The sequence below is a fragment of the Dermacentor albipictus genome, chromosome 2, assembly GCF_038994185.2.
Source record: "Dermacentor albipictus isolate Rhodes 1998 colony chromosome 2, USDA_Dalb.pri_finalv2, whole genome shotgun sequence".
NCBI lineage: Eukaryota > Metazoa > Arthropoda > Arachnida > Ixodida > Ixodidae > Dermacentor > Dermacentor albipictus.
Window position 1 is genome coordinate 123070008 of NC_091822.1, and position 24100 is coordinate 123094107.

A 24100-nucleotide genomic window follows, 5' to 3' on the forward strand; every position below is an offset into this window, starting at 1 on the left:
GCGGCGGTGAGTTGGTGATGAGTAAACGAACAGTCGCCGCGTCGTAGGACTGGCGGGTCGAGTGTATAAAAACTGTGGTTGTGCGAATGCTGAGGACACTTCTCTTGAGCAGTCATGTTAGACTGAGTCACTTCTCTCATGCAGTCCTGTTGGACTAATACTCTTTTTCTCAAGCAGTCATGTTAGACTGATTTAGTTTCTGTAAATAAACCCTTTTCCTCGTTCTCGATGAGAAACAGTTCTTCACTTCATCAACGATCTCAGCGTAAATAAGTTGGACGACGGCATGGGCCAGCTACCTTCGAATTCATGCCGTACTCCAATCTTGGCAAAGGACCACGGACGATGGGATTGAGCCCCCAATCCTGACAACGGCAAGGTTGAAATGTCTAGCGCAGTTATGTGCTCTTAAAATAATTACTGAGTATTCGTGTCCTCCCAATTAATTTTTATACTTTATAGATGTCATGTAGTTGCCATCTCTCGGTCTCCCTGCCGAACTATGCGAGACACGTTTCTTATATTTCGTTGATATAAGAAGCATGCTGTGAGTGCACGAATGAAAAATTTTCGCTTTTTCTTAGCTTAACCACTGCCTTTAACCGCAATGTCACCTAAAGTCCTAAAATAACTGTACAAGACACCAACTTCCGATTGGACAAGACACCAACTTCCGAAGGGACAATGTTGGGTGTAATGGGTAGTGAAATATTCACGTTCCGGACCCAAATAATACCATTGCGAATAATTATTCAACCGACTTTCTTTTTCATATTCTGATGGGTCATACGAGTTTCATAGTTGGCTTCTGCCGTGTCCTCAGTGAAATAACCAAGTGGCCTTCCCTGTGTTTGGTGGAAAAAAAAAGAATAACGTTATGGGCAATGGACAGGCAAAGTTCGAAGTGTGTTGATTATTTAAGTAATTTGCAATTAGCTACGCATTCAAGTGCATGCTCCGGAGCGTTATTTAGTGTTTTGCGAGTGAGGAAATATTTAGCCCGATGTCATGGATTAACTATAGATGCCACCAAGATCACATATAGCGAACGCGGGGGGAACACTATGGAAAATTTGTGTGCCAAATTAAATTCACGTGGGGCGAATGGAGCTTTATTGCAAAAAAAAATCGTTTATCAAATGCTCGCAAGAGTTATATGGCCACATTTCACGCTATGTTTCTCAGTCTCCCGGGGAAACTACGTTACACAAGGTTCATATTTGGCAAAAAATAAGGGGCACATTGTGGATTGTGCGCATTTGCGAAATTCGAAGCTTCGGTGGGTAATCATGCAATGCGCTATAAATTACGTATTTAGGCACTTCTAAGAATATGTTTGAGTTTTTCTAGCACCACGAAATTTAGCGCGAAGCTCTGGCACAATTACAATCGCCACCAAGATCAAGTTTAGCGAAAAAATGTGTTTATATCAATGGCAAATTTCTGTGTGTAGTTACATGCGTGGACATTAAATTCTGCCCTCACAAAAAAATTGTTAATCAACTGTCTGAAAGTGTCATACTGCCGTTATTTGCAACGTTTCTCACAGTCATAATATAACTGTACAAGATGAACTTTTAATATTCAGTCAACGCAGGGGAAATGTTTATTGAGTTGTTAAACTTTCATGGTGCTGGCTTAATTGGAAGTGCCGTAAATAATTACATAACCCTCTTTCTTTTCCTACTTTCATGTGCCATACAATGTTCGTAGTAGGTTTCTCCGGTGCCCTCGTAGAACTAGAAGGGCACCTTGTTTGTATTTGCCGAAATTTTGGGGCACGTTATAAGTAATGTGCAGGCAAAGTTCAAACTGTTGTGGTTATTTGCAGCCTCTGGAATGAATTACGTACGCAAACGCTCCAGAGCAGTATCAGTGTATCTTACGAGGCGGCGCGAAATTGGGTACGCTGCCCTGGCATGACAACAAATGCCACCAAAATAAACTTAGCTATAGACTGGGCTGATCACTATACAACAAATTTCTCTACAAAGTTAAATGTCCGCAGATCTGATACGGCTCACACGAAAAACTTCCTTAAGCAAGTGTTAGAAAGCGTCACGGTACATTTACCAGCTACGTTTGCCGATGTCCCGAAAGAACTCTGCGTGACACGAAGTTTATATTCAGTAGAAATAGGGGCCGTGTGAAGTGTAATGTATCTCGAAACTATAAAGCTTCTGCGTGAATCAGCAACGTTACAAATAAATAATTCCTTGTTTTATCGGGTTTTTTCATTCGTTATGTGCGCTTTTCCCAGTGTTCTCGGTGAACTAAAAGTGGCATCTTGGTGACTGTAAGGAAGAGATAATTGGTTATGTGCAGGATTTTCAATTGTGCAAGTCAATTGCGTCCTTTGCAATAAATTACGTGAACAAGCGCCTCGGACCGTTATGAGTTTTGTGGAGCGTTACTGCAGAGCGTAGCGAGTTAATGACCGTATTGCCATTCTTCTGGCGAAGTGAAACGTGTGTGGATGAGTCAAATGCTTTTGTGAAAATTCCTCAACAAAACGTTACATAACGTTACATAACAATTCCCTATCGAAAACGTTATATGTCGCCAAGGTTTCGAAATAACGATTCATCTGTGGGCAACATTTTAAAGTATGTGATTTAGTTACAGTCAATCGGCATTGTTATTGAAACTGCACGAAAGAAACAGCTTCGCTGGAAACTGGGTTGTGATCTGCAAGGCCGCAGAAGCCTGCTGCATTGTTTTTGAGCCTCCTGAGGCAAAACTGTCAATTTTCTGTTTAGAAAAGGCTTATTACTACATTAATTATTGAACTACAATAACAGTAAAAAGTACAGTACCCTAGGTACATGACCTGGATGGAGGTTGCAAGTCCGATTAACTGTAAATCCCATAACAATCACAAAACAGCTGCAAAGTATGACTTATATAGACTTACATAATAAATAAGAACACATACAATGATGTGTCACAAACATGAAGACGTGTACAAGGAATGTTTGGCAGATGGGATTACATACGTACATCGTATGTTTTAGCGACAACCACAGAAATAAGTCACGATTATGAACGTTGACATAAACAGGTCCCAAAGTATACGCTCGAGCTTGCATATCGAACACGATATGCAAGCTGGCGATGCTAGAAAGGAAGATTTCCTTGATAAGAAATTTTTATGGACAATAATTTGCTATAGTCGGTGAGAAACTTGAGCGGCATTAATAAATAAAAAGATGAAAAAAAGAACTATTTTACCTGCGTTGCATTGCTAACACGCTAACATTCCTACACGGAAAATTATTTACCGATGCTGTTCTGCAAAAAGTAATCAAAACAAAAAAGCGCCTCATGCGCTGTGAATTTTTCTATTTCTTTCTGACAACGCACCTTCGATGGCGCCTTCGGTATCGCGCTAGGTGGGAAGGAGGCTTCTATTTCTGCATCGCAGTACTATACAACCGTGGGTGCCGCATGAAAACGATAGATACAGCAGAGTCAGTGCATTTCGAACTTGTAAGCGGCACGGATGCTCGTCTTCAAACCTACGCAGTTGCAACGGAAGAATCGGAAAGCGAACCGAAAGCGGAAGGATGGCTAGCTCCAGCCATCGTACCCCTATCATCCGGCGTCGCCATCTACAATCTCAGACCTCTGTATGCACTTACAGGACAAAAGAGGAACGCAGACTACGTTGCACACGATAGAACAGCGTGGAGGCTACAGAGAATGGGAGAATATAAAAAAAAAAGCAAAAGACGCGAGACGAATGGCTTCGCCGCTCCGCGCAAATGTACAACGGGGAAGCAAGAACAAGAGGATCGAGTTAGGTGGGGAGGCACCCCGACAGTAATGATTCGCACGCGAAAGAGGGGACCTTCTTAGCATTTCGAGCGAGAGATAACCCCGTCAATATTCCCGCCGCTGCTGCTACTATCGTACATGCTTAACAAGCGGCGACATCAGTGCCAGTTGGCGATAGTATACCATACTCTAACAGAGATTGATTCGTGACGCCTGAATCGCTACCGAACGTGAGCCGTGGACCGACTATTACACGCCGCGCAGCCGTTTTGCAACAAATGACAGTGCAGCGCAATGCATTTAGATCTTTCAGTTTCTTTTGTGCAGCGGGAAACTACAGGTCTTAGCGCGGTAAATCTTCCGAATGACACGCCGAGCTGTATGGAGAGCGCTGTTGTCGAAATTACGCCCCCTGTTACGCGGGGTTTTCGATTTTTTTTTCTCTGTGTAATGAACACTGTCTGGCCTTAACCGCGTTTCCGTTTTTCAGGAACGCCGCTCGCCTGGGTGTGGCACTGAAAAATGTGTAGTGCATTTTAGGACAGGATAGCGTCTCGGTGAGCAGAACGTGTACATATATACAGATAACTACAAGAGACAAATAGCCATCTCGTCCATACCAACTAAGAGCCATTGCCTTATGTTGTCCGTTGTGAGCAAGGGACCCGACGAGCCCCGAAACGTCCAATTTTCGTCTTTTTATTTTTGAATTTTGCACAGCGTTTGTTTAAACTCGATAGATAGATAGATAGATAGATAGATAGATAGATAGATAGATAGATAGATAGATAGATAGATAGATAGATAGATAGATAGATAGATAGATAGATAGATAGATAGATAGATAGATAGATAGATAGATAGATAGATAGATAGATAGATAGATAGATAGATAGATAGATAGATAGATAGATAGATAGATAGATAGATAGATAGATAGATAGATAGTTTCAAACAGAGAATTAAGCGCTGCGTTAAGCTGCGTTGTGCGCAGTTCGGGCTAGGCCGCCATCGGCTCCGAGGGCATTCGGCCGCGAATAACTGTTCGACCTTCTCGTCACAGAAAGGTCGACCTTTGAGCAGTGCGCACAAAACGGCTGCTTTCCATCCGCCGTGGAGACATGATGAAACTTGACGTGAAGTCGCGTGGTTTAGCCAGCCTTCAAGCGCTCGCCCTGCAGGGCCGCCCACTTGCGCTAATTTGTTTCTGTTTTCCGTATTTTTCTAATCTGTGCTCTCACCGACCGTGTCTCGGGCGACGTCAAAGGCGTCACTGCGGAAACGAACAATAACCTTGCGCGTTGGACAACCTGAGAGTGTCGTGACTGTTTTAACACTGCCGCAGCGGCCATGCCACGCCCGTCTCAACGGCGCGCGTCAAGAGGCCGCTTTAGTTTAGCGCCAGCTGCCGCCGCTGCTGCTGCTGCTGCTGCTGTGCACGAAACGCGCGCAAGGGCTGTGTGGCCCCCACGAGTGCATCCTTGGTCAGACCAGTTTTAATGGTGCGTCAAATATAGAGAATTTTTTGTTGTTTTGTTTTCTTGATTGGATGGATGGTACTGAAGCACTAAAGCGCCAAACAGACGACACAAGAAGAGACACGGACGAGCGCTCGTCCGTGTCTCTTCTTGTGTCGTCTGTTTGGCGCTTCAGTACTTCAGTAACATGCACCAACTAGCCCAACAAGAAGTTCTGCTGGATGATGAATGCAAGTAGTGTCCTTTTTGGAACGGGGCGGACGGTTGCGCCACCAAGCTTTAGAGCGTTCCTCAGCGCCATCTGGTGCGGTGTTGCAGAAGCTTGACAATGTTACGCAGTCACCGCCTTAACGATTGACAATTTCGAAAACTGCGAAGGAAGGGGAAAAAAACGTTTCTTGAGGGAGCATGCCATCTAGCCTCCGTACGACAACTTCCCTTGTCGCCACGCCTCCTTTCCTGCCCTCTATTTAATTGGAGGTGCTCTCATTCTATTATTTGGTTCGTGCTTATAGTTTCAAATTTTACAGCAGCTTCCGTGCAAAATTTTACGTGCGAAGTGCAAGTGAACGTGTCGCAAGAATGCTCGCAAAATTACGAATTTTTAATACCGGCCGCGAAAAAAAAGTCTTTTGTTCTCTATAAACCATTGGCGATGATTGTCGATGCTAGCAAATGGCCGAATGTTTCTGGAAAGCATTTCGCCTTCGCTAAGGAATTGTGCTCACGGAGTATGTTTGTTGCATTTAAGCAGCGTTTGTTTTTTTTCACTAGGCAAAATTCAGTAGATAACAAAGCCGCTAACCTCGGCGATAGCAGAGATGGAAAACGCGTGCGTCTCAAATACTTAGCCGTGATTATAGCCTTCGGAAATGAACGCGGCCCGCAACAGGGTCACGCGAGATATTGCACCATTTGCATCCGCGTGTCTGTATAGCAGGCGTGAAATGCCGACCTCCAACTATACAACCGACAACGAAAAACGGGAAGAGTTAAATAAATAAATAAATAAATAAATAAATAAATAAATAAATAAATAAATAAATAAATCTGCTCGTCTTAGAACGGCACCCATTACCACTCGCCGGAAAGAAAGAGAGAGAGAGGTATATAAGTAAGTCAGGGATGTTAACCAGTCAAGAGACTGTTTGGCTACCCTACCCTGTGGAAGGGAGAAGGGGAAGAGAGATAAGGGAGAGAGAGAGAGGGCATAGAGATGTGCACGGACAGTCATTGAGTCAAAGCCACTCGCATAAGCCAGACGTTCTCAGAAAGCACAAAAGTGCCTTCACTAACTGCCTTATGAGCCGATGATCGGTGGGGACGGTGCTCTAGAATTTCTCTTCACTCAGAGGACGATCACCCAATTTCCTCAATGTGTTGGACAGAGATTGTCTTTGTGCTTGAAATTGATGACAGTGGCAAAATAAGTGGTCAATGTTCCCCTCGCATTTCTTTTTTTTTTCGTGTCATTCCGGCATGCGCGCACCATCTGCTAAGGTGATATTTAAGCGAGCGGTGCAAAGAAAATTGACAACACTGCAGCTTTGCTACGACTGCTTGACTAGCGTATATGCAGCCCCTTGCAGTTTTCCTGGCAGCTAACCTTCAACGGGCTTATGGCGTTCGCATACGAAAAGCCGTAGGCGTAGACGTTGAAGCCCTCTTAAAATTTTCTAATTTGCCAGCATGGGTGGAAGGAATGGCGATCACCTATATAAACGATGTCTAACGCTCTTTTCCGCCGGCGCGGCACACCACGTCGCCTCCAGCTCTCTTCAGCCTTGTATTTTTTTTTTCTTTTTCTGTCATACCACCCCATGGACCCACTTTGTTGTCGTCGTTAATAAGTTCAAAAGGGCTCGGCTCCGAGGCGTGGGCTCCTTCTTTCTTTATTATTCCTTTTTTTTTGTTCTCCCAGCCGCTGTTACACTTCGAGCACTGTGCGCACTTAGCGACGAGTACACGCCTGCGGCGCCATTAAGAAAATTGGATTTCGCTTAGAGCCTTTCTCGGGTCAAACGTACGTTGCCGAAAGCTTTCCGTCACGTCTTCCGGATGGCAGGGCAAGAAAAAAAAAAAAGGAAATGCCTCGGCGACGTTCCAATCCCCCACACCACACGACTAGAAACTTCCGATATTTGCACATCAGTCCCCTCCACTTCTGTTTTTTTGAGCTGGAAGTCTAGACGTCCGGTATGCGGGCGGACCTTTATTCGTATTGAGTGAGTACACGCGCGCGCCGCGTTCGACTTTTATATTTTTTCGCAGCTTTCTTAAGACAAAGTTTTCAGTTTTCAGCGACCGCCTGTATTGTATACTTCTATACTCATGTGCGTACAGGGACGCAAGCAAAGCGATGTGTCGATAAGATATACCGCGTGCGTCATGGAGGGTTACTCAATGTCAATGAGCACGACGTCGCGGTTTGGATTCTGGGCCGAAGCTGCCACATAATGACGGGGTGTACATGTGTAAGTTCGTGCGTGTTTACCAGTGCTGTACTAACGCAGGGAAACGCGTCGTCAATTTAGGCCTAACTAATGCGGATTCTTTCAGTTTCCACTGTCTCCAGTGTACGCGCGACATCGGCGTTACTTTCTCTCCTGTGCTCAGATCAGAGACCGCATCGCCTTAATGACCGATTCCACATCCATACAGCGGCGTGACTCGGCACCCTCGAGTAATCGCACATATGCGGTGGTTTCCGTGAGTATACAGGGCATACATGCTTGACTTGCGGCTGCGTACGTGCGCTCGTGACATGTGTCCGTCCGTGCGTGCGTACGTGCGTGCGTGCGTGCGTATTTTCGCACGCGTCCATCTCCTGTGAGCATGCGTATGTCCTCAGTTCGTTTACACGTGCATGCGTGGGATGTTCGTGTACTAGTGTTGCACTCTGTACTCTGTTATACCGTCGGCTGCACTGGTGTATACTATTGGTACTCGAACGGACCATCCAGTTGTGCTCGTAATAATGAACACACATTCAAACAGCGACTACGATGCCGAATGTGAGAACGCGCGAGCTGCTAAATATGCGCGTAGCATAGAGTAGCCTTAAAGAAAGCGCGAATTAATCGTCATATTGATTGCTCGTCCTTTGCGTCAGAACGAGGCAGAAGTTGTTTCGCCATGAAGCTGTACGTGCATTCTCACAACCTTGCCTCGATAACGCAGTCAGCTGGCATTATGCTTCACTCTCTGCGCGGGTATTTATGCGCTCGGCGGTCTAGCTGTGCGCAGCATCAACACTGATCCCTTCGGCCTATACTCAGTTTTCGCGGCGGCAGGCGAGGCAATAACGACGAAGCCGTTTGCAGAAAGCCAAGCTAAATCCGTCCTCTTTTCAAAACGCCGCGCGCGCTCTGTTCTCGAGGCGCCCCGACGAACGCTCGACGAGGGATTTACGCTGAATTCGCGTTCTCGGCGTGTTTGTGTAGGGCTTATAGTTGTGCAGCTGACGCGTTCAACAACGCGCGAATTAGTTTTTTTAAGTTTCGCGCGCTCTCTTCACGATAGCGAGCCTTCACACGTGCACGTCGTGCAGGCGCGTGCACTTGACTGCAGTTGGCGTTAAAGCATTCACAGAGTCGCGCAAATGTTACACGTACTCGCCCGCACGTGCTCAAACGTAACGGGCACGAAAGTGGAATATACCGATGCGGCAGGCGGCGCTTGTCGCATGCAGCCGCTTTTCGTCATGGTTAGTTCTACCGAAACAAAATCTACCTTGGAACTATTCGTTCCTCGTCTGCCGGATGGCCAGCATCTGTTGTTGCCAAGAGAACACTATCAGGAAAACTCCCTGGACATGCACACATGTAAACGTCCGTTCGCATGGTATATAAAGTTTTGTAACGTCGCGCGATTCTATTGCCTCACCAACTCTAAGCAGTGCAGCGAAGGGTATACATCCCGGCTGGTGCCAACCAAATGGGCGAGACGGCCGACTCGCGCGTTTCAGAGAACGGTGGAAAGCTTGTTATCTCCGTACACGCGCTGCTCATTCCTTCCTTGACACTTCCATTAAGCCGGCGTTACGCCGAAGGTGAGTAGTGCGCGAGCATTTATTTTGGTCCTCTCTTCTGATTGACCTTTGGTAGGCTAAGCTAATCTAATCTCTCTTGATGTGAAAGGGAGAGTCACCATGGAAAGCCACGGGGTTTAACTAGACTTTGTCCAGTTTGCTACCCCATACAAGGGTAAGGACGAGGGGTAGTAACGGAGAGAAGACATCAGTTCAGATTATACAGGCGCACTAGACGATGTCCAGCATTTCTATAGTGGAACAGCCAATGCGAGCTTCTAGCCTTCCGGTACTGTGGAAGACACCGTGTATATATTTCTGGGCTCATGAGCTGAGATGTCAAGATCTCTGGAGCTTTGCTTCGGTGCTAATCTTATAGCACGAAGCTTTGTAGATTTTTGCTGCTCTCGAGTGGACGATAATTTCTCCCTGTCGAGCACCTTGCTCCAGCTTGCGGGTTTCCGCGGCACCGACTTGCCCGACCCCTTCCGACGCAAGGCAGATGACACCGTCGCCAGAACTGCAGCGTCCCGTCTACAGGTCGGCCGCAGCGGAAACAAACAAAAGCGAAGGCGTGGCATGCAGGACTGACCCGTGAGGTGTGCCGCAGCCTGCTCCTCTGCGGCGGCGCGTCCTCGGGCACCGAGAGACGGTCGGGCGACGGGGGCGGCTGGTGCGAGGGCGACGACTGGGACGGCTGCGACTGCAGCGACTGCGGCTGACCGGAGGCGTCCGACGGGCTGCTGCCTCCGCTCGGCTCGTCGTCGCGACGGCTCATGCCGCCTTCCAGGCAGTCGATCTGCGTCAGGCTCTTGCTCCGGTGAGCCTGCACCACGGAGGAAGAGAGGGAGCGAGGGGTGAGCCACCACGAGGCAGGGTAGGCAAACATCGGAAACAATCACAGCGAGCAATCGGCTGTACGAGAACGTGACGATAATTTGGGCTATACAGTAAAGGCCGTTTCTTTAAAGTTATTATCTAGTGCAGTGACTGCATCACTGCTCCGCACAAGTTGATTAGATAGATAGATAGATAGATAGATAGATAGATAGATAGATAGATAGATAGATAGATAGATAGATAGATAGATAGATAGATAGATAGATAGATAGATAGATAGATAGATAGATAGATTATTAGAGATTAGATAGATAGATTATTAGAGATTAGATAGATAGATTATTAGAGATTAGATAGATAGATTATTAGAGATTAGATAGATAGATTATTAGAGATTAGATAGATAGATTATTAGAGATTAGATAGATAGATTATTAGAGATTAGATAGATAGATTATTAGAGATTAGATAGATTAAGATAGATGATCATATCTCGTATGATCATATGAGAGCACAAACATATGTGTTCTCATATGATCATACGAGATTATTGGATATGTGCCATACGCGTCATGTGAGATTTTTTTTTGGCCGCTGTATAATGTTTACTTTGATAAGAGTCAGTACACTGGACCACTCTAAAACCAGGCTTGTTGCACGGCAGGACAAGCCAGGGAATATGAGCTCAGGTAAAATCGAAGCGACAAGAAACAAATTTTCTAAAACCTCTATTGCGATAACAGGCAACCGTTTTTCAAGCGAACTGCTCTTCAACAGAAGGGACAAGTACGCAATTAGCGGCGGCTCTGCGCCCCCTTCCGAACGGCACACGTTCGCGGCGTCGAGCAGTCATAGCTCTCGACTCGGCCGCGGGAGAAACACGAAGCCTGTTATAAACGACCTCGCCAGCACCAGCTGTCGCCGCTTCTAATGTGTCGGGGCGGCCGTTATAACGGCGTCATTCACTGTATACAACGAAACGGCGATGTTTAGAGAAAACAAAGAAATAGTTGGGCGTATACCTATACGTATACAGCGCCTGCGTCGCGTTTTGTTGTTTGTGGCATATATATTTACGATCACTTCCTAAAAGTTATACAATCACTAAGGTGAAACCCGTTCTCTTCGTGCTGTCAGAAACGAACTGCTCGTTAAGCTGTTTGTCCCTGAGCTATCGCGTTGCACATAGAGTTTTGCTCGCAGACAAGTGTTGGTAGCGGAAGAATACAACGACAACGATGAAGGCAATGGAAAAAGAATATATAGAACAAGATATTAAGGAAAGGTAACCTGATGCAGGCGCCGATGACGCACCGTGAACCGCACAAGCGCAATCAACCTTGAAATATCGGCAAAGCGGCAAAACACTGCGGCTGCATTTGCCTTTGGGTTCGACAAAAACTGCAACGCCTGCTGTAAGGCTAAATGGAGGCAACCTTCGTCTTTACTGCCTCGGTCCCCTTTTTCCGCAACACTTCTGCGGTCCCCTAGCTAACTAGCTAGCTAACTAGCCCAACAGCCTTACTGTTCTAAACCTCCTTTCGTTCTTCACGCGACCGCAGAACTTACCCGGCCAGCGTCTTATGCCAGGATAACTTCATCTCCTCAGTAAGCGACACCTACGGAGACGGCCATGTCGTATACGACACATCACACGTGACCTGCCTATAACATAGGAAGGGGGCAAAACGTGCTCCGAACGACCCAGATCCCCCCCCCCCCCCCCCCCTATATACTTAACGACGACTCCCTATAGCCCCGCACAGCCAGAGCGCAGCTCCATCGTGCACTACTGCCTTCCGATAACAGCTGTCGACGCTTCAGGTATAAGTACACTTTCACTAAGGAGCCCACAACGTTTACAAGCGTACGTAAAGAGAGGGCCAATGGGTGTCAGGTCGAATGGTGCCCGTTTACGTGATGGCCGGCCGACTGTTTACGACAGAGTATGGATAGTGCGAAAAAAGTAAGATAAAATAAGTACAACGGGAGAGACGTATATCGAGCGTGGATATCGTGACATCCGAAACACGTGGTGCCCGGCCGAGTCAATAAGCACCAGATGTCCTGTACGGCTGCCGGCAAAAAAAAAGAAAAAAGAAAAAAGCTATGGCCGGTCCTGACGGCCCGGCATGGACCCTGTATACACCGATAAGCCTGTATATAACACTCACTTTCGCATGGCGTGCAGACTGGTTAGTAACGCGTGCCGTGCTCGTATAATAAAGCGAGGGGTTCGTTGATGAGTTGTAGCTTATCACTGCTTCTCGAAGAACGTTAGGCGAAGAGAGAGCGAAGAGATCCCACGCACAGCGTCTCTTTCTTTTTTGACACGGGGGTCCTGAGGGCCGTACGTCGTTCTCAATAACCTAAGTGCCCTTGGAACTGCGCAAAGTGAGCGTTTTTGCAGCCGCCCACACTGGATCGGGATCGGGGAACGCTGATGGCGACATACAAAATGAACGGTAATAAAAAGGTCTGCTTGAATTGGGCAGCGAAGTTAAATCACTGGATCGGCGCGGCACGCATTTCGTCGGTTTGGATTTGCAGCCGTATATATATATATATATATATATATATATATATATATATATATATATATATATATATATATATATATATATATATATATATAACGAGAAGAAAGGGGGTTAACCAAGGGGCCCGATTTTTATTAGTCATATCATAAGAAGCCAACAAACCCTGACACCAAGGACAACATAGGGGAAATTACTTGTGCTTAATAAATAAAATAAAGAAACGATAAATTGATGGAAATTAAAGTGGATGAAAAAACAACTTGCCGCAGGTGGGAACCTTACACAACCTTCGCAACCGTTTTAATATTGTGGCTAATATAATCTCTAACCAATGTGCTTTGCCAGTTGCCATTTCATGCTTGCATGTACTCTCGATTACGGAAGAGCCAGCAATTTTTCTCTCTTTTTTTGTATACAGCTTGTCTTTGATCCCTATTCGCCTCAGCACTCCCTCCGCCACTCCATTTTATCCTCATCTTATTACACGTCGCTTCGACCTACAGATACTTTTGCTCCAACCGGCTAGGATATTTCCCCCATGGCCTACGGGGCGTGATTGGTACAGGGAACCCACACAGCTGCCCGTTATTCGGGCCCACCGAGCGCAGTACATAGGAGACGTGACTTGTGGGATGTTGCGGCTGGTTGCCGGGATCAAATTTGTCCGCGCGGCGCGTGCAGGGAATGACATTGTCTGGGCGGCAAGCGAGAAACAGGGAGGCGGAGCGAGAGAGGAAATTGAGAGGATACCGACTCCTGTGGCGACCTCTTTTGTCGTGGCGTTGCCTCATCGCCGCAGCATTGCAGTTTACTCCCGGAATACTAGTGAGCGGGCAAGGCACGCAGACACGCACACACGCGACTGATATATATATATATATATATATATATATATATATATATATATATATATAGGGGAAGGGCACTTCTTTGGTGAGCTGACCACGTCTGTGCCCATCCAAGCAGAGCGGCATTAGTTAACCATATTCGACAGCGGGGGACGCTAAATCAATGCCTGCGAGCTGCGTTGTTAGGACGCGCACTGTGCGGGACAAAGACGCACCAGCAAAACTAAGCGTTCTCGCTATAGAATGACGTTAGCCGTTCATGTTTGTTCGTTTTATGAGAGAACCAGTTTTGCCATGGCAATGTTAATGACACACTAGCTTTGCTCCTAGTTGCAGAAGCGATCGTTTTCACGATTTGAAGAAATTATAAACGCGATGCCTCGAGGCATCGTTGAGCACTGGGCCGTAAAAAATACAAGTCCGATCCCGGCTGCGGAGTTATAATGTGACGAGTTAAAAAAGAAACAAAAAAGCAGTACGCTATGTCGAAAGCTAAAGCCACACACTTCGGTTCCTCCTCTTTCTTCTGTCCTTCTTCAAGACCGCTACGAAGACCAAATTCGCGAACAAAGTGACAACCGCCTCGATACATCTGGTGCTAGAAATCGGAACGAAGAGGAAAGTTGGCGTCGTACTTATTCACTTAGCCCAGAAAGCAGCGAGTTGGCTGGAATCGAAAGCAACTTAAAGCAATGACAACACACCTCCCCTTCAGATCATCGTTTGCACACGGTGTTACGAAGCCCACTGCTCTGCGGTATGTACTACATGAACACAAGTCACAAAGAGAAATCGGGGGAGGTGGGGGGGGGAGAAGAAGAAGAAGAACTGTAATAACATAGGGGCAGTGCGAAAATAGCGTTACTCTCTACGTGAGCAGACATCTAAGGAGGTTAGCTATAGGAAAACGAACTTCTATTGCGTTGAACGCGTTCAAGCGTAAAGTCGCAGTGACGTCGCCCTGTGTAAATCAAAGGCCACTATAGAAAGCCGTGGTGAAGCCGCACGAGCGCCCGCCTGAAGTGAGTGCACGTGTTTGTTCGCAAACAGTGCTTGGTCGCTAAAATAATGCGCCTGTATCACAGGTTTGGGGAGACCGTAAACGAATGGCGAGTATTTCGTTGCCGTGCTTAAATGATAAACGCAGAATTCGAAATGAGTTTACGAAATAAGTGCACCGGGAACAGTTTTTTTTTCTTTACTTTGTTCGTGGTTTCCCATCGGCGACGGCACTGCGAGGCGCTGCACAATCGGCAGGGTTTGTCGAAAGCGGACAGGAATGATACGAGACTGTCTTCGCCGAGTTCCCAGTACGATCGACGGAAAAGAGCAGTCTGTTATGCGTGATACCGTGTGCTCTTTAGGGATTGAATGCCCAGTATCTGAATTTCGTATGAAGAAACTTGCCAGGAATGTTTCTAACTTTCTTTCTTTCTTTTAAACACAAGGTCCTCTTTGAAGGCTTCAAATCGATTTTAGGTTCCTAGGACCTAGGTATATGGCTGCCACTTACTGACCACTTTCATCAAAATAAGGCGATTTTAGGTTTTCTAGTGCACGCAGAACTACGAAAAAAGGCGTCAAAATGTAGTAATAACGCGTAATTAGGGCAGAAAAGGCCGAAGTTAAACAACAGATGCGCACGTTCAAACTGCGCGCGCCTAGAACCGGAACCGGGAGTGTGGTTCTACCTAACGAAAAATACAGTTCAGTCCTGGAGATAGTGCAGTCTCGAAATGTGTGCCGATCCCAAATGCAGTTCAGTTTAAACAACAAACCTCATGATATACTAATGCACCCAAAAAGACTGCCGTTCTTCGATGTCAACCGCTCTTGACTCGCCTGTCTTTTATGTATAAACAACACAATATAGATAATTTATTCCTTTCGCTCTTTCTTTGTTTCTTTCTTTCGTGATTTCTAACTACCGTACGCGCAACGGAAAACCAGCGCTGGCCAGCCGGCGCTACATCAGTTTGAGCGTGCAGCTGAAGCATACTGCCGCCATCCGATAGAGAGGCCACGAAAATGGTGCGACATTTTGGGTAATAATAGACGCGTGCCTGTATCAATGTTCGTTTGCTCTATGCGTCCAGGCGAACCCTGGCCATACCCATGCGCGATGGAGAAGCGCATGCGCTCGTACGTTCTAGCACACCAGGGTTCCCAGTCAGGCCAGCATCTGAACACATGTACAGGCACCGACAAAAGTGGCATACTCCACGCAGTCTACGCAGCAGGAGCCGGAGCAACAGCAAACTGCATCGCAATGCCACCTACAGGCAGCATCTGGGATCATGTCTGTCGATAATAAAGGGCACCCATTGGCTGTCTGGATCCCAGGTGCCGTCTGTAGATGGAGTCGCGATGCAGTGTGCCGCTGCTCCGGCTCCCGCTGCGTGGACTGCGTGGAGTATACCGCCTTTGTCGGCGCCTGTACCTCACAATGAGCGGTGAAATTGACGACACAAAGTCGCAGCACGTGCTACTGAAAAAGAAAAGCTGTTTCCACCACTCGCTATGTAGGCTGCGTGTTACGGCGATGCTGCTGGTGCGCGAAATTTCAGGCGCTGGTTACCCATACAAATTTCACTCGACGCCAGGTGCTGAAATAGCGGAATTCTTAAATCTGTATACGGCTAAGTTCTGATGAAAAATGTGTGTCCGTGGGCAAGAGCCGTGTAGGGATGTTAAAGAAATATGCAGTCGTCGAACTGTTTCCGCGTGATGTTATCAGCCGCGGCGGTCGCTCTGAATGTTATCACCTTATCGATCGTGTTATGACGCATGACCTTCGTGACCACATATAGAAACGTGGGATGGCGGCGCTCCTTCGCTCCCATTGGAGGGTCGACAAGTACAACAAAACGCAATAGTGTGTCCGCCTATCGTCGTCCTTAAGACCGACCTCGCGCGCCACGATGGCAAGTGGATTGCGCCCTTCCTGCTGGAACGGTTCGGAATCGAGTGTTACAGGGACGTCAGTGGTGCCGACCCCGCGTCACCGGTCGTGTGTAGATTTAACCTTTGGCAAGAGCGTGTCTAGCGTAACAGTACAACCGATCGCGGTCTACCACAGCGACCACAAAGCAAACGGTCACTGTGGTGACGAACGAGACAAAATAGGACGATAACAACCACGAGGTTACGCGTATGGGTCTTTGTTCAATCAATATAACAATAACCATATAAATCATAATATAGTCATACCAATACATCTTCGCTGGTTATCGTTCTTCGCAGACTCGAAGGGCACTAACTTCTCTTTCTTTCTTTCTTTCTTTTTTGTGACGTACTCTTGTATTAGCAACGGCATTGCACGAACGCCAGCACTGAGCTTTTGATGAAAATCTTGCGCTGGTGTTACTACTGTTTGTGCGCTCTAGTGCGCCGATTGCGGAATGTGACGACAGTCGCTGCGACTGCAGCGTTGCAATTACAGGGAGTTCGTGAGTATATACTTTCGTGCGCTTAAGTCGACTGGTCTATACTAGCGGACAACTTTCTGTGGCAATGAAGGGAAAGCTACGGAGGCAAAGCACGCACAAGTGAGAGCGCTTCTGAATAGAGTCCCGTGTTTTTCATCCACGTTAGTTCAAGCTGGGGAACAGAAAACGTAAACATCTTATTAGCGACGTTTAAGTAAGACAAAACACACCACTGAATGTAAAAGTTTACTTAATTTGCGGCTTTTCCCTTCCGCGTCTGGGCAAACGCGAAACCGTCGCACTTAATTGGGAGCTGCGGCGATTCAAACTCTGTTCCGGGCAAGCGTAGAAGCGCTGCCAAACGCTGGCGGACTACTTGGCGCCGTAACACGTGCGCAGCAGCCAGGCGCCCGTAGCTTTCCCTTCACTGCCACAGAAAGTCGTCCGCGAGTGTATATAGTTCTTCGTTTGCTCATTCCCTGACCCTTACGCCGACCGCAAAGGCTTCGATGAGTAATTACACGACATGCCGGGATCATTGGAGAATTAAATCGATGACTACATGGACGTGCACTTCCTCATAGTCTTCTGTTAAGACCTTATACAGGTCCTGCGCCTTCTATAGCTGTTATCATTCACCGCAGACAATGTTCCCGTACCTTTTTCCGACGGAATGATGGCTATATGGCTGCTCAACATATCCTAATCTAGGCGGTTAAAGTAGAAAATAAGACACTGTTATGTTAAAGCCGCGTACGAGTATACCTGGATTTATTATACTCTGATTGATACCTGTGTATTCAATAATGACGCCTACAGTATAGTGTTACGTATAATACCATATGTCACCTGAATAATATATAGTGACAGCTTTAGGCATCTGCCTATTTTATAATCGAGTTTAGGCAAATCCCATGCCTGCGCGAGTCGTTGCAAAACGTCTCGAGGTTCTTTTTCTTTTCTTTCTTCTTTATGTCTATGTGCGAGCTAGGTTACGTGTGGATACGCGTACAGTAAGGTCGCCCGTGCCACGCCCTTTCTTGCTAAAAGTACAACGACCTTTTGCCCCTTGATTAACTATCGAACTTGTAATTACCGGCGCCGAAAATTTACCGACGGCTCTGTGAGGTACGCCCCGCGCAGAGCCGGCAAGTCAGAAAGAAGGCGACAGAGGGAAGCACCGAAGAAAGAACGCTGGAAGCCAAATGATTGGCGCAAAGAGAAGAATAGGAAATTGAATTTTATTATTTTTCTATTTGCACAACCAAGCCTTCCTGCTTGTGTCTGTTCTGTCTAATTAATACTTCAGACAAGCCGAGATGATCGGTGCCTGAATTTTCTTTCTTTCTTTTCTATATTCTTTCTTCTTTTTTTTAAACGTAGCTGTGTCTATACAACGTTCAGTCTCTTGCCTGGCTTCAGAGATTAGTCTTCTGCGGCAATTTCTGCCTTGCCATCAAGACTTATAAAAAGAAAACTAAGAACGTGACACAATGTGCGGGTTGGTATTGCGTGTGCAACTCAGTCGTTAATTAAAGCGCTGCCCCGTCGCAAAATTGAAGACCAGATGAGCAGGCGTCTGGACTGCGAGGCTTATGTTCCTTTGTTCTTTTTACAGGATAACGGGTCTAGACCGTTTGTCTTCGCACTAACTCTAATCTCCCCAATGTCAAACCTGGTACTAACTAATGGTTGCTTAACTGTACAGATTAAGGAAATTGCTATCGTGCTTTGTGTAGCGGGTCACCGTCGATTCAGACATCTTTCTCTCTTTACTTTTTCTCGTCTTTTTAGCCGACGTCTACGTTTCCACGTAATGAGTGCGTGTCATCACAGCCAACGCAGATGTATGTATGAGGTGCGCTTCACTTGGGAGGTTGCACGCTGGGGCAAAGCGAAATCGTTGCCTAGCGGCATAGCGTTTCACGTAAAATCACTAGTGAATATACCACTCTAAATTAGTGTAAAAATCGCAACGCTACCCTGCGAGTAACTCTATGGCGACCCTCTCGTCATCTAGTTGCCGCTTCGACCATTATCTTCCACTCAAAACATCCACTCATTATTCGACAAGTTTAGCAGCGGAACCTCGCGGCGATCACATGACTACGCGCTTTCGACAACGGAAGAATAAGTAAATTCTAATAACCCCGTTTTGTCGAAGATGCGAACGGGCTAATAAACTGTGTAACAAGGACACAGGGACATGCTCGCATTCTGAAAGGGCGAATGATTGAACCAAAAAAGTTACACAACGCATTTTTTTTTTTGAGCAGAAACGACCCTTTAAGACTCCGTAATGCTTTGCGTTACACAGAAATGTCGGCACTACAATTCGGGAACGAAATTCAGAGTAAACGAAAATTTCGGTTTAGTTTTTCTTACGCCAGTAATCAAACTTTTCCAGCCAAACGAATGCAAATAAAATGCTGGAAAAAATTTCTTTGCCACGTGAAACTTACGCAGCATTGTCTTTCGTAACGATCCTTCAAAATGAGAAGCTCATTCCTTACGAAGCTTTGTTCCTAATATAAACAGTACATGAGTACATGTGCAGCCTCTGTCGAAAGTATGCGGGCTACTTCGCGCTTTTACCATATCAGTCGAACGCCTTTACAAACGAAGTGCTTGGGACATCCGAAATCCTTCGTTATACAGGTCACTTCGTTGTAATGGTCGCGCACCGCACAGCTACCAATAGAACTGGGACAGTGTTATAGCTTCGTTATGAATCTCAATCGGTGCGGAGGCCATTCGTTGCAGAGGTGCTCGCGACTGTTTGGTGCAGTTCCCGTGGCGCGCTCCTGACGTTCACGGCCTCCGGGTGGTGAGCACGGGAGCTCGTTTCAATTCCCCCAGTGCGTTGGGACTTGCGGCATACCGCAAGGAACTCTCTTAACAACATGCTGAAGCTGGTTCAGTGCCAGCAGGAAACGTCGTAGCCCGTACGTACACATTCTGTGCGACTGTCCTGAATATAATGTTCAGAGACAGTCCATGGCGTCCGTTCTAGCGCACCTGGACAATAGAGCATTGTCAGTTGCAACCATTTTCACATATCGCCGACAGAAGAGATCGCAGCTGAAGGCGACGAAGGGACTACTTCGGTTTATGAAGGATACGGGCTGGGACAAGCGGCTGTGACAGTGATGTCGCATACCGCGCAAGAGTGACGGACTGTAACTGTGTTATGTGCTCTCTCTCTCTCTCCTCCCATCTTTCGTCCCCCCCATTCCGCTCCCATGTGTAGGCTAGCAAACCGGTTAGGCCGAACCGGTTAACCTCTCTGCCTTCCTTCTCCACTTTTTCCTTCCTTGACAAAGCCACATACTTGGCTAATCCACTGCGAGTTGCGCGGCTTGGGAACGCGACGCACCCGACTGGCCGACTGTCGGCCGTATCGCTTTTCCCTTTCAGCGGTTCCGATTTCCTCGGCGCAGAACACAGTGGCGCGCGAGCATCCGTTTTTAACGCGATAGCGTTAAGGAGCTCGTGTCGCAGAAAAGCCGGTGTCGTCGGCGTCGGCGTTTGCGGCGTTGACCGTGAGCGATAAATCGCGGCAGGCGCTTCATAAATAAAAAGCAACTTCCAAGATTGGCCCGGTGGGAATCGAACCAGGGTCTCCGGAGTGTGAGACGGAGACGCTACCACTCAGCCACGAGTTCGATGCTTCCAAGCGGTGCAAACGCGCCTCTAGTGAATGCGGTGTTGCCTTCGAAACGAGCCGTGGAAAGTTATACTGCGGTGTATATCGGTAATTATGAACATGTAACGTACAGAAGTCACAATTACACGAGTTGCGAAGTGCGTTTCCGCTGCATTTCTTCTGCTCTTTCCGCACACGCAGAGCCATCTTGCGGCAAACACAGAAGACCTCCTCCTCTCAATGTACGGCGCTGCCCCGACAGGAGGCGCGCCGCGCGCGCATTGGGACCGCTGCCAGGCGCGTCGCGGGACTCCCTCTCCCCTGACGACGCTTCGCCGTGCTCCCGGTTTAGATTACTATCTATCTCTCTGCCCGTGCCGATCACGACGTTTGGCTGGCGTAGATCGTTTCCCCTCCGAGACACCGAGTTCTTTGGTTCGTTTCGTTCGCTCAGGCGCACGTTTCGTTGCCGCGCCGAACGCTGCGTTGCTCGACGCTCACCGCGTGATAGGTGGGCGCTAAGTCCGATGCGGGGCGCATCGTAAGTGATTGCTGTGCCGTAGCGCATTGTCTTATACCCCTTGGCGGGTCGACGGGAACGCTGTCGCGTCCCACTCTTGAAGGCGAAGCTTAAGCGTCCTCCAATTTTTTTACGCCGCGGGCGTTATGCGGGGGGGGGGGGGGGGCGCCTTTGCATCGGGCAGGGCAAGTGTGACGCTGCAGGGGCGTCGTGATTCTCCGCACCCCCCTCTCTCTCTCTCGCTACCTTGCGCCCTCGACGACCTCGCAACGCGAGAACCGTGTACATCATCCGGAATAAAGTTGCGCGCAGCGCACGACAAGCTGCGACATGGTTCAGTGGCGCTTTTCGGGAGTCGCGAAATCGCAGTGACAACATTTATAGCTAGTGCAGGATGTACGCGAACTGTTCATTAGATAAATGACCACAATGTCAGTTACTTGCAGCGCCAGAGCAATCATTCCTGCTGAAGAGGGTGAGGTCTTTCAAGGCCTATAGCGTTCTCCGAAGGGCGCAGAGTAATCGGGAAAGGAGCTCTACGCCTGCTGTTCGCCTTTCTCAGAGACAGCGACTTGATCAACGATTGGTGATCCGCCAGTATTAAAACGCGCATCAGACGCTCAGACGGAACCAAGTGCAGGGCGAGCTTTCGCACCGGCCCGAATGACCGTTTACAGTGCTACCCTTCCGCGTGCACGCATGCAGTGCTCGTTCTCTCTCCCCCTGTTTTCATGGTCTCCCCCTTTCCCTTACCCCCAGTGTAGGGTAGCGAACCAGACACTCGATCGTCTAGTTCACCTTCCTGCCTCTCTCTCTCTCTCTCTCACGTTGTTTTGTATAGTGCCTGTGGAGGCTCACGAACTGGCCCGTTGGCTGGACACAAGGTCGTGGTTTCGATTCCCGGCATCCGAGAATAGAGGTATAAAAAGCTAAAATGTGGGTTTTAACGTTGGAGGTTATGCACGAAGGACTAAGGTATGCAGAAGAGGGGAATACCGGATTAATTTTGACCACATAGTGTACAATAACGTTCACGTGAATAGAAGTACGAAAGCGTGTAGTTTATTTATTTATTTATTTTTGCATTCGCCACACAGCGGTATGCGCTGGTCGAAGCCCGTAAACGAACCCACGACCACGCGCTCAGCAGCGCGACACCACAGCCGCTGAGCCACTGCGGTGGGTGAGAATATAATGCTTGTGGCGGAATGGAAAAACGCGCGCGCGCCACACTACGTCACCTTTCGTTGCCATGTTGTGGAACGAGAACACAGAAGCAAAACATTTCTAATTTTTATAAGTGTATATACAAATCCGCAATTATTCGGACGCGCCAACAAAATGTAGAGGTCAAATTTATGCGAGCCGTGATTGCCATCACCAGCGCTATAAGCCGCAAGAAGAGGAAGAGAGATAACAACGCCAACAAGAAAGAAGTAGCGTTTCTTGGCTAATCACATGCAGAATTGCGCCCTGCACACTACACTAAATCTATCTCCTGTTCGGTTGGATGTCGCTCATATCAAGCCGAGCTGCTCACGGCGGCACCTTATGCGGACCTACGTTCGGTCCACTCAGTGCTATCAAATCACCGGCTGCCGTCGACAGAAAGTTAAAACGCTCCCTCTCCCCAACCCCCCCACCCCTCTTCCCGGCGAGTGTGAATCGGTGTATCGCCTCACAGACAACGCGCCCTCACCAGTCTGTGCACGGTGTACGTCCTTGAGATCGGGGTAACGGATGCACCGGGCGTTAAGTGTCAAAGCTCCACTGCGACCGCGCAGTCAGCGGATCGAGCACGGCTTCCCGTTCACCCTCCAGTGTACCGCGACGCCTGCGCGCGGTTTCGTTAATTAGTTTCGTCGAATAATGCCCCTCGCGCAATGATTGCAGAGGGAGCTTGGATGCCCACGCCCTCCTTCCCTTCCTTCCTTCCTTCCTTCCTTCCTTCTTTCCACCGCCACGAGATGTCGCGGCGAGAAAGGGGCGGTGCAAGGGTCGTCTGCTGAGCATGCGTGGCTGCGCGTTGCACGGTCGTTCACGGTGTTTCAGACGCCCCCCTTCCCCCTCTTCGAACCGAACTGAGAACGAAATGAGAGTCGTCTGAAAGTTCAAGCACACGGGGGCCCAAGACAAGCTGACAACGCAACTCGGCTGCGCGCAGGTGGACAACTCACGCTCTGCTTCCTCTGAGCCGTGGTTGACGGCTTTGGGTCAAAGGGCCGGCAAATCTTGGCTCCCGTCTTATTAGTGATAGGGCTGGGCCAGACATTGCTGCTACAGGACGCAGTATACTGTCGGAGGAGGCGTAGTTGATCGGTCCGAGAGGTAGTGTGTCTGTTGCTTAGCGGTTAAGTATACTTGCGATCAATGTACTTTCGTGAAATAGGTGTTCGCGTTTTACGGTGTTTGCTAGCGTAAGGGCAGGATCGGCGTAAGCCATAAAGGAAAATGATAATCTAAGGATCATTCCATTCCATTCATATGTAACCACGATAATCACTTTAGTAAAGACGTGGAATTGCGTCGGCCAATAACCTAAGGCCCGAAGAATTGAAAATTAAGATAATCCTTACAAAGTACGGTCTCAGGAACGGCAATCCATTGCTTCCTTCTTGGTTTAACATTTTACAGTTCGGCGAGCCGACGAACCTTCCTCTGGTGCACGCACTCAAAATATACCACCCGGCCCCGGTAGCTTTGCTACGAAGAACTTCATTTTCAATCACGTGCTTCAGTTCCTTCTCGACTTGTATGCACACTTTCGACAGCGTCGCTTGAGATAAGCAGGTCGTAATAAAGGTCCGGCTTTTATCGTGTCAGCCATACAAGACAAGGCGGTCGCAAATTTCGTCAGGGCATAACTCCTATATAGGTCAAGTGCTGCACGTTCGCTTTTGTCGTCTAGAGAACGGCTCCACTGAGTGCTGTTATTTGTTTGCCAAAGACATCTGCACAGAATGTTCGCCGCAATTCGAGCTGAGAAGTGGAGG

At 47.9% G+C, this 24100-nt stretch overlaps 1 protein-coding gene across 7 annotated transcripts in view; it reads right to left on the minus strand.

Annotated features, from left to right (window-relative positions):
- Positions 1-24100, minus strand: part of LOC135910746 (pleckstrin homology domain-containing family G member 5-like) — a 747540-nt gene that overhangs the window by 182033 nt on the left and 541407 nt on the right. For all 7 annotated transcript variants that reach the window (XM_065442817.2, XM_065442821.1, XM_065442818.2 and 4 more), the window contains one exon: positions 9878-10111. In XM_065442817.2, the coding sequence (XP_065298889.1) occupies positions 9878-10111 (234 nt within the window). The remainder of the gene's footprint in view (positions 1-9877; positions 10112-24100) is intronic.